Source organism: Perissodus microlepis, chromosome 12 (genome assembly GCF_051167445.1).
Source record: "Perissodus microlepis isolate ML-2025 ecotype Zambia chromosome 12, ASM5116744v1, whole genome shotgun sequence".
In the NCBI taxonomy this organism is placed as follows: domain Eukaryota; kingdom Metazoa; phylum Chordata; class Actinopteri; order Cichliformes; family Cichlidae; genus Perissodus; species Perissodus microlepis.
Genome location: NC_140472.1, coordinates 15,940,514 through 15,958,260, shown reverse-complemented (window position 1 = coordinate 15,958,260; position 17,747 = coordinate 15,940,514). Strand labels below are relative to the sequence as shown.

The 17,747-nt window shown below is 37.4% G+C and overlaps 2 protein-coding genes across 2 annotated transcripts; both read right to left on the bottom strand.

Moving 5' to 3' along the window:
• Window positions 1–9,520: 9,520 nt before the first annotated feature.
• Window positions 9,521–13,123, bottom strand: LOC146376014 (uncharacterized). The gene is made up of 5 exons (XM_084946757.1): window positions 12,912–13,123; window positions 11,186–11,568; window positions 10,876–11,035; window positions 9,944–10,021; window positions 9,521–9,763 (listed from the first exon to the last, which is right to left on the bottom strand). Exons 1-5 carry the CDS (start codon window positions 12,961–12,963, stop codon window positions 9,537–9,539), a joined length of 900 nt encoding a protein of 299 aa, XP_084802883.1. The 5' UTR covers window positions 12,964–13,123; the 3' UTR covers window positions 9,521–9,536.
• Window positions 13,124–13,810: 687 nt separating this feature from the next.
• Window positions 13,811–16,606, bottom strand: LOC146376013 (arrestin domain-containing protein 3-like). The gene is made up of 6 exons (XM_084947144.1): window positions 16,310–16,606; window positions 15,754–15,811; window positions 15,522–15,669; window positions 15,115–15,211; window positions 14,772–15,028; window positions 13,811–14,612 (listed from the first exon to the last, which is right to left on the bottom strand). The coding sequence occupies exons 1-6, from the start codon at window positions 16,563–16,565 to the stop codon at window positions 14,223–14,225; spliced, it is 1,206 nt and encodes a 401-aa protein (XP_084803270.1). The 5' UTR covers window positions 16,566–16,606; the 3' UTR covers window positions 13,811–14,222.
• Between the last annotated feature and the right edge of the window lie 1,141 nt (window positions 16,607–17,747).

Below are 17,747 nucleotides of genomic sequence, written 5' to 3'. Positions count from 1 at the left end.
AAGGAGATGCTGTACGGGAGAGTAATGCAGAAGAAGCCTTTTCTGCGCACATGCCACAGAGTCGCTTGAGGTATGCTAAAGCACATTTGCACAAGCCAGCTTCATTTTGGAATAAGGTGCTGTGGACTGATGAAACTAGAGTTATCTGGGCATAACACGAGGCCGTACGCATGGTGGAAACAGAACACAGCATTCCAAGAGAAACACTTGCTGCCCACAGTAAAATGTGGTGGCGGTTCCATCATGCTGTGGGGCTGTGTGGCCAGTGCAGGTACTGGGAATCTTGTTAAAGTTGAGGGTCGCATGGATTCCAGTTGATATCAGCAGATTCTTGAGAACAATGTTCAAGAATCAGTGACAAAGTTGAAGTTGCGCCATGGCTGGATATTTCAACAAGACAATGACCCTAAACACTGCTCAAAATCTACTAAGGCATTCATGCAGAGGAACAAGTACAACGTTCTGGAATGGCCATCTCAGTCCCCAGACCTGAATATTATTGAAAATCTATGGTGTGACTTAAAGCAGGCTATCCATGAAACCATCAAACCTGTCAAATCGTTACACTTCTCAAATATCATTGTGTTCATCTGCTATATGATATATTTAAATGAAATTGCTGATCCAAACAACCAATGATTTATGAAGGAAAATCATGAAAATTATCAAGGGTGCTCATACTTTTGCAATAACACCATGCCCCATCTTATCTTAATGACCTTATAGTACCACATAACCCCATTAGAGCACTTTGCTCTTTAGTTAGGGCTGGATCTGGTGACCCTGAATCCTCCTTTAGTTATGCTGCAATAGGTGTAGGCTGCTGGGGGATGCCCGTGATGCATTGAATTTTCTTTTACAGTCACCTTTCTCACTCACTATGTCTTAGCAGACCTCTCTGCATTGAATCATACTTGTTATTAATCTCTGGCTCCCTTCCACAGCATGTCTTTATCCTGTTTTCCTTCTCTCACCCCAACCAGTCGCGGCAGATGGCCCCGCCCCTCCCTGAGCCTGGTTCTGCCAGAGGTTTCTTCCTGTTAAAAGGGAGTTTTTCCTTCCTGAAAACAGCCTATATTTTCAAATGGATAGGTTTATACCTTTTTCTTTTTTCTGTCTTGATGACAAATGTTAACATCTGAATTTTATTGAGTCGGCCTGTTTTTTTTTTGTTTTTTTTTTCTGCATTAGCTGGCTTCACAGTTGGAAATAACTATTATGACAACAGCCGTTATCAGCTTTCTTATGTTGCTTTTTCCGTTTCAGACACTCTTTGTGCTCATAAGGTGCCTTTCATGCATCACATGACTCTTCAACACAAACTAATCCCTATGAGGGCAATCTACACCAGAGACTTTGATAAAATGGAGATAAAAATGTACACTACAGGCCCCAATTTTTTCCAGTTATTTATTACAATTCAACTTGTTTAAGTCCAGTGAATAGCTTGAAATGGTACAAAGGGAAGTGGTGAACTGCCAGAGGTTAAAAAAAAAGGTAACGTTAAAAATGAAAAATTCTGTACATGTCCAAACTATACAAAAGACCTTTTACAGGGAACACAAAATGGGTTAACAATTTAAAGCCGTTCTGCAGCAATGGTTGATCGAGCCTTGAAAGCTGGCGCTACTAATTCCTACAGGTGTTCCAACTTTTCTGGATTACTTACAACCCCCTCTTGTCTGCACAAAAGCAGTGTTGGAACAGACTGTGGTACCATACCCTTGTGAGCATCAGGTGAACAGTATTGTATTGCAGGAAAGAGGCAAGTAACAATGGAAGAGAGACACACCATCATAACACTTAAAAATGTAGGTCTTTCCTAAAGAGAAACTGCCAAATTCAAGGTGTCAGTACAATTTCCTTCACCATCAAAGGCACTCAGAAACTAGTCCAAACTCTGACAGGAAGCCACAACTGATAATAAAAAGCCACAACTGAATCAGAGGACAAGTGTCTAAGGTGGCTCACAGGGCAACACTTTCAAGCACAGTTTAATAGTGGTCATAGTAAACAAGTCTCAGTTTCAACTGTGAAGAGAAGACTTTAAGTTGCAGGTTTGACAGGACGAGTGTGATGGTTTGGGGCTGTTTTGCTGGATTCAGGGTCATTGACTTGTATAGAGTCAGAGGCACCCTGAACCAAAATGGCTACTGCAGCATTCTGCATTGCCATGCAATACCCTCTGGTATGCACCTACTTGGTCAGAGGTTCATCCTAAAGCAAGATAATGACCCAAAGTCCAAGCTAAGCCAGAATTACCTCAGGAAAAGAGAACAAGATGGTAAGTTTGAAAAAATGGAGTGTCTAACACAGTCTCCAGACTTAAACCCCATCGAGCTGGTTTAGGATGAAATGGACAGAAGAGTGAAAGCAAAGCAACCTACAAGTGCCACACATTTATGGGAACTTCTGCAACACATGTCGGAAGAACTTTCTGAAGAATATTTGATTTCTATTGTAGAACGAAAGCCACGGGTGTGTTCAGCTGTTATTTCTGCCAAAGGTGGCTACTTTGATCTGTCAAAAGTTTAGAATACATTTTGGTCTATAAATTGATTCAGCAATTTCTATTTTAACTCCAGTTGCTTATTTGTATCATGCTTTCATTAGAGACATTAATCTGCAGAATTTTCAATAAAAAAAAAGGAAAAATTGGGGTGCTCTAAAACCTTTATGTTGTATATACACTACCAGTCAAACAAAGTAAAAGTAAAGTCTATAACTGTGGCAAAAAGATGAGATTAATCCAGCAGAAAATCATTAATCTAGTGATCTAGGAAACACTGGTAAAATAAACATTGCAATTTTATTATTAGAACACTGAGTGCGCTCTCAATGCTGCCCTTTCTTCTTAAAATGATAGCTGGACATCATAGCTCTGAAACTTAAAAATGAAAACATTTAAACATTAAATGTTACTGTCCCTTAGATTTGAATAGGTGCTCGTGAGGTTTTCTAGTTGCCACAATTCTTAGCAGTGGATACAAATCAAGTACAAAAACTTTTATACATCTTCAGCGTCACCAAATGAATCCAAGCAAAAGATCACGCTTATTTGTCCATGAAAAAAACCCTGCTTTTACTGGCCATAAAAATGCTGCTTGTTCTAGCAGGTCCTCTACCTTACAAGAAATTTTGGAGTAATCATAGAGGTGAGACACATAAGCTTTTAGTATTACATCTACCGCCAGTGAAAGCTCGAGTTAAAGAAGGAACCCTTCTACCCAAAACAGAATGTTTTCATGCTAAAACAATATAATGCTTTCAATATAACATTTCACATACCAAGTATATTCATTCATTATTACATGGTTTGGTACCGAATGTACCTATTGAATCCCCGTTATATCCTTTAAGCCACACTATTTGCTCATGCCGGAGTTTTATCAAAGCATTTGCAGCTGGCTAGACTTACCAGCTAGACAACATTTTTTCACAGGAAAGATGAAATACAGATATCAGAGACATTGACAAATGCACAGATATTTTAACCTAATATCATAATGTCTGTCAGTATGGATTAAAGAAAAGAAGAAGTAAACAAAGAAAGAACACTATATGAATTCCCTGGGTAAGTTCAAAGAACTTGCACTCTATGTTTGAGCAATAAAAATGTTTTCACACATGAACAGACACTTATGGTCTGTTTTGCTATGCGTAGTATGGAACATGTTGGTACCATGTGCAGGCCATGTGTGATAAATGCTATATACCCTAAAGCTCCAGAGGTTATAGTACTTCAATACTTTGGCCAAGGCTAACCTGTGATTCAGTGATTTATTTCTCCACATGATCATCAACAACAGAATATTTAAAGGCTATGGAAAATGCAATAACCCAGATACCTAAAATGCAGCACAAAGCACATTTAAAACTCAGCAGTATTTCAGTGTGTAATCTTAAAATATTTGAAGCCTTGTGTTTTGCCTGTAAATCACAATTAGTATCAAAGTGAACAATGTGTGTGTGTGTGTGTGTGTGTGTGTAGTGTGTCTATGTATTTGGAATATCCAGTTTTAAATCTGCAAAAAATGTTGGGATGATGTGTAAAATGCAAATAGAAATAAAATGCAATGATTCACAAATATCATACAACCATGAATTAGTCACAATAAAACACAGAAAGCAAATTTATGTTTAAAATGTTTACATTTATATTAAATGAGACATTTTACTATTCAATTAGAAAATATTAGCTCCTTTGTAACTTAATGGGAACAGCCTGTCTCAGAAAAGTTGGGATGGGGGTAAAAAAAAAAGACTCGATAAGTAAATGGTACTAAATAGAAATATCTGGAGAGAGATTTTGCAACTAACTAGGATAACTGGCAACAGGTCAGTAGCAAGACAAGGTCATGAACATCTTAGGCGGAGGTTCACCAATGGCATCTAAAAAATAATGTTCCACCATGGAAAAATTCTGACAAGTTTTAGTTCATTATCTACTGTTAATAATATCAAAAGTTACCAAGAATATGAGAAATCTAAATCAATACATGATCCTCCGTCCCTCAGACTGTATTGCATCAAAAACAGGCATGGTGCTGTCATGATAATCACTACATGGGTTTAGGATCAATTGCAGAAATCACACAGTTTGCCACCCACAAATTCAGGTTAAAGGTCTGTCATTCAAAGAAGAAGCCACATGTGAACATTTCTTTATAGCTGTTTCTGTTCCTTCCTGCTAATCGTCTCCTAGTTTCTAATCATAGACAGGTGTGAAATGAACTGGTGAACTGCTGTGGACAGTATTGAAACACTGTCCAACACAGCTGATTCAAATTACTAAATTACCTCCTCGACATGTTTTGGAGTTCTCCAGAGGCCTGGTAATGAACTAAGTATTTGATTCAGGTGTGTTGACCAGCCCTGGAGTTCCCCACCCCTGGTCTAATGGCTGATTAGTATTTATATAATCTTCTTTTTTTTAAATGTGCAGTGGTGTCATGAATTGTTGCGTCATCTTTTTTTACTGTCTGATGTGATATAATCAATATGGGATGAAAAGCAAAGGGTTTTATGTTCTACCAATCATCTATTGTTTATCCAAAGCCAGGTACCATAAATCCTGTATTGTGTTAAATATTGCAACCATTTTGATGGTGCTCTGTTTTTTCAACCAGCACTAACAAATACAATTATGTTACATTGCAGAAGTTTTAAGAGCTCCATTGCATCAAAACAACCAAGTAAAAAAAGGAATTATATAATAAAAACCTGTGAAAACTTGTAATCCTCCAGGTACTAAAAGTGCTGACTAACTCTCTCACACACCTCTTTTTCATGCACATGTCACCACCAGCCACCACCTATAAAGACATGACTGTGCACACGCAGTTTCACACACAGGCGGTGATACATTTTCCATTGTTTTCTCTCAGTACTCGGACAGACTGGATTTAAAATGACAATCACTCGGTGTCAACACTTTCACTAAAAGATGTTTGAAGGTGTGCACATGAGCCATGCTGAATGAAGGGTGTATCTATAGGTCAGTGTAGCCAGACAATGTTATTACAATCATTTATACACTATGTCTGCAAATGACCTGAAATAAATTGTGAATCTGAAATCATTACTTCATCCTCTCACATGCTTTTATTTCAAGTCCACATATTTTGTTTTTGAATTATTTGTAATGCAAGAAATTTGTGGTTTTACTGTTGCCAGCGATTGATTACCTAGCGGCAATCCCTTTTAGATAAATGCAATCATATTACAAAAACCTGGACAGATTTACCTGTGACCTGTTTTAGGGTGGGACTCAGATACGAAAATAATTTTTTGAGTCTTTCTGGTGTAGCAATACATAGAAGTCATGCCAGCATAAACAAATTCTAAGAGTTATAAAAGAGTTTTTTCTTTGCTTATGATGAGATGATTTGTTACAATATAGCAAAAAAAAAAAACCAAAAAAAACCCTGAAAAAAAAACCCAACAACTGAGAAGACGGTTTCTATGCCACTACAATATCAATATTTAAAAGGAGTTGGCTTCACCCTTGGCATAGATTAGTGGCACTGTGGCTGTTATCTTTCAAAGATAAAAAATATCTTGGGTTTGTTGAAGTTGCTTCATAATACCTCCCTGGGTTGGGTTTAAGGCCAATACAAGCATGAAAAGCTGTAAGCTGTAGAAGCAAAATTGTTGACACATTTCACCAAAAGAGAAATATATATATATATATATATATATATATATATATATATATATATAACCTCCAATTTTTAATCTGGCATGTGGATGTGGTTTGGAACAGGGGATGGGATGTCATTTCGAGATTTCTGTATTTTGTTCAGTAAACTTTGTGCCCTGTCATTAGGATAAACTCAACCACGGCAGGAGAGCTGCAAGACTTACTTTCTCTGATGGAAGAAAAAGGACATATTTGTACATTTAAAGCACATAGAAAACTTGTGAGTGCATTTTTGCAAAACAGAAGTTATATAGTTCAGAGTTTCTTTGTTCTCTTGTCAAATTCTTTTCCCCTGACACTGTCTGGTCTACACACAGATCTATCAAAAAGGAGGGATCAACAACAGCCAGGTCTTTTTGCACAAACACTTTTACATAGCCTTTGGTTTTGTCTTGTAGAACGACTCCTCCTGCTGGGAAGTTTCTGTGCCACAAGAAAATACCATGTTTTCTGTAACTTTTATTGTCATTATAAACTTCAAGATTCAAGAAGTTTATTGTCATATACACTGCAAAACACAAATGGTTACACTGAGCAACGGTATTCTTACTTTGCACCAAATGCACCATAAATTGGCTGTAATGTTTGCATGCAACAAGACAAACCCCCTCTATAGGTGGTTTTCAGTAATTAGCCATAATTGTACAATATTTTATGTCAGCCATAACCATGCAGTATTTTTGAATCAGTTCCAAAAGTTTGTGATGCTGTTTAAAATGTAAATAAGAGCAGCAATTTAGAAATTTTGGAATACAACTAAAAAAGACAAAGTTAAATGGTAAATTACACTGGTGAAATACCTGTAAGCATTAGGTAAATGGATATCTATGTTAATGGAAGTAAGCAACACTAGCCACCACTGGGCAGGGACGTCTAATCGTCGTAAAGCTTAGAACCTAGAAAAAAACACATATTACTTTCCCAAGTATTTATCCAATTGAAGGCTTAAGCCACTGTCATCTAACAAGCATTCCCTCAAGTATTTATACAAGAAATCACGAGAATCTTTTTTTCTATTCTGAAAGCATCAAAAAATGTTAACGATTCTACCCTCTTGGGGTTTTTTTTCTCATAACAATAAACTCCATTGAACATATCTCTATATAGATATAGTTATATACCTGTCTGCTCAAAAACTACATACACCCCATTCCAGTAGCTCATAGAACCACTTTTGGCAGCAACAATGTGAAGTATTTGTTTTCTGTATGACTTTCATTCTCTCACTCATTGTGAAGGAATTTTGGCCCATTCGTTTTTGCAACATTGCTTCAGTTCAGTTCTGAGGTTTGCTGGTGTTCATTTGTGCAAAGTTCTCCTAAGGTCCCACCACAGCATTTCAGTTGGAATGAGGTCTGGACTTTGTCTTAGCCACCATCATTTTCTGTTTTTTGTTTTTTGTTTTTAGACTTGCTGCTGTGCTTCTGATCATTATCCTGCTGCATGACCCAGTTTCAGCCAAGCTCCCTCAACGACTGCAAGGTGTCCAGGTCTGACGGCTGTAAAACAAATACAAATCATCACCCAGCCATGCCATGTTGTACTGATTTCATGTGTCCAAAGAAAATTGTTCCAGCAGTCTTGTGGTTTGATCAGCTGCAACTTGCTGCTGTGCTGCAAAACTCTTTTTACAGAGAAGAAGCTTTAATTAAACGCTTCTTCTCTGAAAATAATTAATATTCTGTAAATTATGTGATGTAACACTTTTTTTCTTTCAGTTTCTCCAAGCATTGCAAAATCTGACACTGGGATGAATTTGCTGAAACATCCTCTTTGGCATTGCGTTGACACAGCTGAATGCATCAGATTAGAAAACTTGCAAAATCCCTGCTTTTATAGACTTGGACTTGATAATTAATTGTGCATTAAGTGCATTTCATTAGCAACACCTGGCTGCTACCTATCCTATCAAGTGTGTTCTTTCACAGGACTACACAGATTCCTGTTTCAGATTTCTTTTGGATGTGATTGTATTTAGTGTAACAATTTAAAGTTGCAAAAGTCTTGAGCCACCCCTTTTTTCTTATACCTTGTCTCCAATGAGACAGAGATTTTTATAATTTTTTATATTGTTATGAGCAATATTTCTCCAGGCTTTCTGAAGGTCTTCAAAGTTTTTCCTCTGACATTGGCTGTCTTTTCGCTCATTTTTAATCCAGTCCTTGTATCTGACCATTTGGGGGTTTTTTGTATCTTTAGGCACTTTGTTACTACCAGCACATAATTTGTTCCCATCTCTGATTTGAATGTAGGAAAAAAATTAATAAATAAAAAAAAGATATCACAGTTCGACAGGCATAAAATTGTTTTGTTTGTTTTTTTCACCAAAAAGTAAATTCCCAAGCTTCTTGGCATATCTCAGCATTGTGTGCTGAGATACCTGAGAGATACATCTGGCCCTGCTGTGGATCCATTTGTTCGTCAATACTGTATCAGAAATTATCTCAGTGGTGACCCTTCCTTAAGAATGGAAACAGGGAAATCATGTACGGAGGAGGTAAAGAGAGAGGTACAATAGCAAGTGCCTACAGCCATCTGGAAAACATGGTGGAGGCTCTGTAATGGTTTTGCGCTGCATTTCAGCCAATGATGTCTGGAATCGTGAAAGAATTGATGGAATTATGAATCCAAAAAACTGCCATCAGATTTTGATTCACCATCCAACAACAGCTGTAAAGCGTCTAATGAACAACAGCTTAATTTTTCAACATGACAACGACCCAAACACCAAAAGACTCCTCCCCAGAGCCTGGACCTGTGGGATCATCTTAAAGAAAGGAAAAAAGGTACCTAGCATCCAAAGAAGAGCCTTGAATGTCCTTCAAGAAGCTTGGAGAATTATTCCTGAAGACTACTTAAAGAAATTACAAGAAAGCGAATGGTTGTCTGTCTCTGTGTGTTAGCCCTGCGACAGACTGGCGACCTGTTCAGGGTGTACCCCTGCCTCTCACCCTATGAAAGCTGGGATAGGCTCCCGTGACCCTGAAAAGGATAAGCAGAAGCGAATGGATGGAAACTCCTTAAAATAATACAGACTCTTTGCCTTTTATACTGCCCGCATGTTTGCAAATCCTTTAATAAGTATAGCAGACATTTCCTGTTCTTTCTCACAGTGTACTACTACTACTACTACTACCAATACTTAATAATAATAATAATAATAATAATAATGATCATTTCAAACTATTTTAAGTATATTTATATAAGTACAGTATAGTCTATAAAATGCTGAGTGTACCTTTAAATTACTAAGTATTTAAAAAGTAAAGAAGTACTTGTTTTATTCCAATAGTGAATCTATATAAATACTGCATGTTTTATGTGTTTTAGCCACTCACCTATCAGCATAAATACTGAAGAAAAGAGTCACACTCCCCAGGAACAGAGATAATAAACTTAACACCACCATAGCCATTTTCCAGGAAATCTCTATAAACATGTGCATGTTAATACAAACCAAAAAAAACATCATTTGTTTTATGCAATTCATATTTACTCCTCTGCTAACTAGTAACTGCTGCAAATACATATCATCGGTTTTTGTCGAAACACAGTTTGAAAAAAAACTTCTCTACGTCCACTACAACCTTTGCTGTCTCTCTTGTATTTGTCTCCATCTAGTGTTGGAAAAGTAAATATTGCTTTCTATAGTGTACAAACATCAACAATAAATCAAATATTTACATAAATAAAACTGGACATTCACTCTTCTATTATTATTATTTTATTATTTTTATTTGCAGATCTTACCACTGTCCACATGGAGAAAAATCATTGGATCTGCAGGGGATCTGGTGCTAAAATAAGAAGGAGTCAAATCTATATAAAAAAATATAGAATCATTATTATTATGTGACGTAAGTGTATATTATACTTCATTTGGATTAAAAAAATAACTGTTATAGCCAAGGGTTAAGTGTGACATGGGTAGTTTGGGTACTCTAATAGTATGACATTTATTTGTGTACAAACTGTGACCAGCTGATGTATGCTCATACTCCAGTATTCAGTGCTCTTTGAGTATTTAGCATTTCAACAGTGAGATGAATAGACCTTTGAAAATAATTTCTCATCTTTCTCTGCTCTCTTTCTTAAATCTTTTTCCAGTTCTACACTGTAAATTTACAACTTTTTTCTCTCCTTTGAAAATTTAACAACTGCACATTTGCTTTGAAAATTTAACAACTGCACATTTGCTTTGAAAATTTAACAACTGCACATTTGCTTGCAGACACATTTTGTGAGACAAGCTTCACAAAAACAGTTTGTGTATTTGATGGTATCTCTTGAGCTGTATTTCAAGTTACTACTGCCACTTGCTGTTGTTACTCCATTTATGCACACTCCTTTGTCTGCACTATGAATACACCCCACGGATGAGGGAAAAAAGGATGTGTCAAAGGTGTAAGCGGTTATGGGATGTCATGATTTTCTAATGACTGAGCAAATATCTCAATGCCATCACTAGAAGAACAACTTTAACTAAAGGTGCCAGAATACTACTTTAACCCCGATTGTAAGCCTAAACTATGTCTTGCATAAATTTATCTTATTGCAAGTCATTGTCTAAAACAGGCCCGAATACGAGTGGTTCAATCAAAGACTTCTAAAATGGTTATGTGTTTACATGCACATACACAACACTGGGTAAATTATGGCTGAGATATTCTTACCTGTTTCATCCTGTCTGTATACATCAGATATATGACTGGAAAGAATCTCTGGTTCCAACGATTCCCCCAGATGTAGGTGAGGATTGATATTTTTATGTTGGCTGGTTTTCCCATTGCATAGCGTCTGGCTGTCAAGTGTTCTCCACCTGCTGCCCTGCTTCTAAAGAACCAGAGGCAAACGTTTTTATCTTTCAGCTTTGTGAAAACATTCAACAATATTCTCTAGCTTTTAAATACATTTAAAATAATGTAATTAAGATGCTATTATCATACGTGGAAAATTTCTTTTCCCCATCCTTAATATTATTACCTTCTTATGTCCTCTTGAAAGGAAGACCAAAGTGGATTCTTTTGTAGCAGTAAGGTGGAGCCCCTTCCCTACCACAGTGAGATGGCCTTTTCTGGAGCATGTCCATACCTGGCTTCCTGGCTCTCTTATATCACCATCCTTGCCACTTGCAGTTCTGAAGACACAGGGCTGCAGATGCACACCTTCATATTGCTCTCTTGGTGCAGTCAGACATTCTCCAGTGTGGTAGTTACTGACAGCCTGGCTCTCTTGGTGCCAGCGCCATTCCTGTATAGGTGAGCGTGGGCTGCATTCGCCCAGTGACACTCTACCTCCTTCGGTTCCTTCTGTAACCTGCAGACATTTACCCAGCAGCTTGTTTTGAATCTTTAAGGCAGACAGCTCTGTGGATGACAACATACAAATAAAACATAAAAGAATAAATAATTAAAGTACCCATAAATTATATGTAATAAATGTTTGTTAAAAGATGCATTTGGCATGTCTGATATGCAAAAAGCTGTATATTTTATTATTTAAAACAAGGTAATATAACTGGTTAGCAGTCAGTACCAAGCCCACAGGCTTACCTGTAGAGAACCACAACCTTATCTAGGTAACCTACAACTGCTCTCTGCTGTAGTCATTTTCTGTGTGTCAACCACATTAACATTACTACTTAAGTGAACAAACACATGCAAATCCAGGCAAACATGGCTCAACATGCAGTTTGTAACCACACAAGAGCACTTCATTCAACAGTAAAACAACTAAATAAACAAACACATGTTTATTTTGTTGTTGTTGTTATTGTTTCTTAAAGGTTGATAAATCCTGTAATGGAGCTTCATCTGTTTAGCTCTGCAATGCTGTGCTTTGAAACCACTGACTGAACCTATGCGTAATGCATTTGAAACCAAGACTAACTGACCAAGCAGTGAAGTTCACACTTTATTACGTATAAAAAAATGTAAATCTAGCTGTTTAAATAAAAGCCTTTAGAGGTGTCAATCAGTTATAGTCTATAAATATGCCCTTCATTTTAAACACTGCTGTTTTTTCATAGTTCTGATGTAATACAGGAGTTATAACTGCACCTGCTTTGCTTTACAAATAGGGCAAAGATCTGGTGGTTTTTGAGAAAATGACACCTGCAGACCTGTTTCTCTGTTAAACCCACTCACACTTCATTAGGTACCATTAACAAAAGCAGTGATCCCAAAAATGCTGACATCTGCAAGGGAATGAAAACCGGCAACCTGCGGGTGCTGCTGTAAGCTATGATCTTTGTCTGAACCCACACATAACAGAACAAAGCCAGTCCCAGGGCGCATAGAAAGGAATGAAATGTATCCACATTACTTCAACAAAGTTACAGCTACAATAAAAAAGGTCTGGAAGGGCATGAATGCTGCGAACATATGATAGTTTGACATTTCAAAGAAAGTTTCAAAGAAAAACATTTTAATGTAAAAATCAATGGTTCAAACCCTGTCAGCGTTTTTTATCAATATATGTACGAGCTTTCAGTGAAAACAAGAAATTTTGGGCATGACCTTAAACTTCTCACCCACAGTTTTTGTTTGTATAGACAGATTAAATTTGTTATCTCTTTTATCAGCTTCATCACTTGCAAAGTGCCTTTCGGCTACTTAAGAAATGTTTACAACAGTTCGAACAGCTAAAATTAAAACTGTTTTTTAAAAATAACAGCTATATTAATGAGGTAAACAGCGACACATGTTACCTTTGAAAATGATGAAGAGGAAAAAACAGACATTCAGTAGCACTTTTCCCATTTTGGTGACAGGCGAAAGTAGCCTATCCTATGGTCATGTGCTTGTGTTGTCTGAGCAACAGCAGCAGGTGGGAGGAGCTAAGCATTCACAATATCAATAGATGAGCAATAAATACAATAAATAGTGACCATGTGACACTTTTTAATCCTCTTAAGGAGGGATGAAATGTTTAAGTATCATTTAGATTTCTTTGTTTGTAATGAAATGCTTCACAACTGTCCAAAGGAGTTTAAACTATTCAAGATCACTCTTACAAGTGCTGTCCCTATTCTCCACCCATGACTGGCAGACCTTTTTACAAATGCTAACAGTACAGTCTCTCCTTCCACTAGAAAACCATTGCAACCGATACCACCTTTACTGGTAAACATGCAATGTTTGCCACTGTGGCACACATGAGTTATTGCCTGCAACCAAGGTGCTACGACTCCATGGAATACTAATTAGGTTTACAGGGGTGTAAATCTGTTTTAGCAAGACAACAAGTCTTTGAGGAATGTTTGTGGGGCTGAATGGTTATGTGGTGTTTTTCTCTGTAAAGATTCACCACATAGGATGCTATTGGGATAAAATTCCCTACTCCCTGCACATAAAAACAGCTGGAGCAAAACATTTTTTGTCCTGTTTTCAGCTGATAAATGTCAGGCTTATGATTCAAAATTATTTCCTACTTAATGATCTTTAAGCTTGGGTATAAAACATGTTTTGGTAAAAAGAACAAAAAAGTTTGTTGCACATATGAACCAATGAATCAACATGAATGAATAAAGATTTAAATTAAATGTTAAAATATTCAGTTTTATCAAACTTTAATGAGCTTATATTTATTTTTATCGTCAATGGGGGACACAAACACAATACTAGCACAAAAAGTAGGCAATGCATGTTTTGGCCTTTGAAAAAACAAAAAAAGCAACATCAGTGGAGGATGTCAATTGGACTGGAGTCACCGTAACTCCTAAAAGCCCAGCTCTATGTCACATTTTCCGATACGTTACCCTCAAAGAGTCAGAAACGTTATGGTACATCTTGAGACAGTCTGGGACCAGGAATATATTCATATGTAGGATTTACAAAATGTCTTGACACATGCTCAATCATCCAGGTTAGGAATCCCAAAAAGTATATTCAGTTCATTTCAAGGTAACATTCTCAGTACGAAAAAATGTCTGAACAATTATCCAAGTGTCTAAAGAAATTGCTTACAGTTTATTTTTAGCTTATTCGCTTAATAAATCCAGTTCAGCTTCTACAGTCACTCATTCATTCTGATGCTGGTAAATGGACAAATATAGTGGAGGTTCTTCTCCATGGAGAGCAGTAGGGCCTGGATGTTGCACAGATGGTGCTATGAAAGCTGGAACTGAAAAACCCTGTGAAGCAGCACCTTGTGGCCACTGGTTATAATCACTTGTTATATTTGCATGCTGAGTGGGATCTGGGGTGGGGTATTGATAAACACCTGACCCTGTGAGTATAGGATCCAATCCAGTGGTGAAAGTAGAGGATGTGAACTCGCTGTAAGCTGGACACTCAACTGTCTCAGGCCCCACAGCCTCACGACTCTGAGCTGGAGCAAATTTAGAAGGAAGGATGACCAGTGGAAACACCACCTCTGGGTCAAGGGCAAAACTAACGTCCAGATATACCTGGGAAACAGTCAGAGATGAAGAAACTTGTAAAGCATTATAATCTGCAATAAAGATGTTGTGTTAAGACACATATTTACTTTTTATTATTTATCCACAAATGTTTGCAAAAAAGCAGGTTCATTTCTGAGGTAATACAAATCATGTATTGTTTCATACCTTTATGTAATATTCAACTGAGATGATTTCACAGTTATGGAGGGTGGGAATGGCATCGCTGGGAACTTTCAGCTGGCAGGAGGCAGTTTGCTCTGAGTTTGGACGGATAGTGTCTCCGACCATTTTGAACAGCGTTTGCTTGCTGCTGTTAGTGTTGTCCTGGCAACTGTACACCGTTACCTGCTGAAGTTTGAATTTGAGCGTTGTGTTCCTGGAAGAGGAGTTGCAGATTTTGGCGACAACAGACAAGGTTTCACCTGTCAAAAGCAAATATTAACAATAAGCTGCATTTTTTTTTTTTTAGTCTATCAACATTTGCTAGAGCACGTTGCAGATACTTTACCTGGAGAACAAACTCCTCTGTTAATGGTAGCACAGATCTGGACCTGTCCCTTGGAGAGACCACTCATCTTTTTACGCACTGAACTGGACTGTGGACACTATAACAAACCAAATAAACATTTTTCCAGATCAACTAAATGCCTCATGTGGAGAAAATGCAGAAGAAAATACCTCAGTGTTGTTTTTAGGCTTCAGATCTAGTCCAGGTAATCAACGTTGAATTCTCTTGTATGTTACATTTGCACTGTTGGTATGTTTGAACTGATGACTATCCCCAAGATGTATAAACAAAAAACTTTAAAGTGTAAAAGGTAATTCAGGTTTTTGAATCTGAAACATTTTTTATTGAATAGTTAGAACACATTTTCCAAAAATCTGATGTTTAACATGTGTCACTCTAGTGTTTACCATCATTTGAGGAGTGTGTGGACAGGACTTTGACACAAAGTTGATCTCTTTTAGCACTTTCGAAGGCAGTCGCCATCTCCTAGATACCTTGGCTTCAAAGGTGTAGACAATATTTCCATGTTTTCCCTTAAAGGACGAAGGCATCCTTCTGTATAACAGAACTAATCAGGAATGCATTCATTTGCAAAAGCAAGATATGTATTAATGTTGGATGCTGCAAATTCTCACTTACCCCTCTGGGATTTTGAGCCTGAACTGAAAGATGTGCACTCTTTTTGGAAGAACAGTCCCTGCAAGAATCGTTTGATTAACATTTGATCTCAATCTCATATTCTCAAAGTTAACTGTTTTCTTTATCTCTGCTACACTATTTAACCCATTGATACTTCCTTTTGTCTGGCTTTTGTTTTGTTTGGCATTACAGATAAAAGTGTTAATATTTTTTAACTATAGCTGCCAATAACAGATAATAAAAGACAAGTTAACCAACTTGAATTAGTTCAATCTTTTTTGTGGTTTGACCTGGAATCCTATCATGCACACCTCGATAACATGTCTTTATTTATTCATTTATTTATTTAGATTTTTGTTCTTATTATTTTGGGATATATCTTTCCTCAGACTCTTCACTTCATAAAAAGAAAAAAAACTTTTATTTTTTTTAAAGTAAGGAATCTAACTGTAGCAATTTTGCTTTTTAATACAACACATTGCCAAATTTCCTGATAAATTTCGTAGCTACAAACACCTTTAAGTACAACAAACTCTGTTTGACTTTGACATCCTACCTTCATCGTTTTCTGCAACCAAGTATTCCTTCACTTTGAAATATCTCCTGCGCGCACTTTGCAGTCTCTCGACAGGTACACCTACTTCTGTCCATTCTACGTTAGCGTCCCCTTTGGCTTTTACATAAACGCTCTTGACTTTGGCTTCTTTTGTCAGTCTGAAACTGACTGTACCCACTATAATATCGCCTTCAGAATAACTGCTGTTGTCACTGATTGTTTCAAAAGTCACATTTAAGTTCTTTATCGGAGACATTTCAGAGCCGAGTGAAATGCAGAGCGTTTTTCTAGGAACTGATAAACTGAAGCAAGCGATATGACAGGAAGCTCCGCCTAAAGAGTGAGATCGTAATTTATGATTCTACCCAATATCACAACATCTAAATATCGTATAAAGAGAAACCGCATATATTTACGCAGTTTAGGGTGATGTGAGAAAAACTACCAGGCCACAAACGATGTTCACAAGAAGAAGATCACATTCACAGCAAATTGGCAGGTTTTTAAAGTATATTCCAGTAAAAACCCGAAACCTATTAAAATATGCTTATGATGTACTGGTGATTGTGAACTGGGCGCTCATATATGTGGTATCTGCCGCTAGTCCATCTGTAATGGCCTAGCGATCAATCAAAAACTGTAGAGAGTATCGCAAATTTCACCCCGTGACAAGCGATAGGCTCCAACCCCGGGCTAAGAAAATTGAAGGATGCTCTTATAAACTTTTGCATCACCAAAATCACTCGTCAGAGTCAGACTGGGCAAAAGCATTTGCCGTGTGTCCCTGTGTGTAGGATGCGAGCATTGGGTATCGGTATGATTATTCGGAGATATTCCGTCCCATTCAGCAGAGAGAGTTTGTTTTGTTTCGTCAGCAATGATTCAGATTCGTCCCATCTGGGTGTTGAAACGAAACTATCGTGTCCTTTGTGCCGAATTGCGCTGAATTGTGTGACGTGGACTGATTTTGGCTCGCCCCTCAGTCGAAACAATTTAACAATTTTTCCCCTCTTCCAGATTGCAGTGTAGATTTTAGTGTAAATTATTTTGTGGACACGCTGGGTTATAATTGTCCGATAGGCCCTTCAGCAATTACCCTGCCTGTTGTGATTGCTTAGTTTATTGTACACATTACAATGATCTCAATAACGTCGTTGTGTCATGGTCCTGAGTTTAGTGTGTGTGTGTGTGTGTGTTTATTAATTTATATTATTTAATTTAGTGTTATTCGTGGTTTTAGTGCTCCCTACTGCTCTGCTACTGTGTGTTATATCCTTAGTTTCTAGTCTTTAGGTTTCTGTTACTGTGCCCCATGTTCACATGTTCGTACATCTCCTATAACCCCCTGTCAGTCATGTGTCCTGGTCTCAGTGTCAAGTCGGTGTCTTAGTCTGTTTCATGTTTCCCGTTTTATTTTGATGGCCTCTCGTCTAGTGTT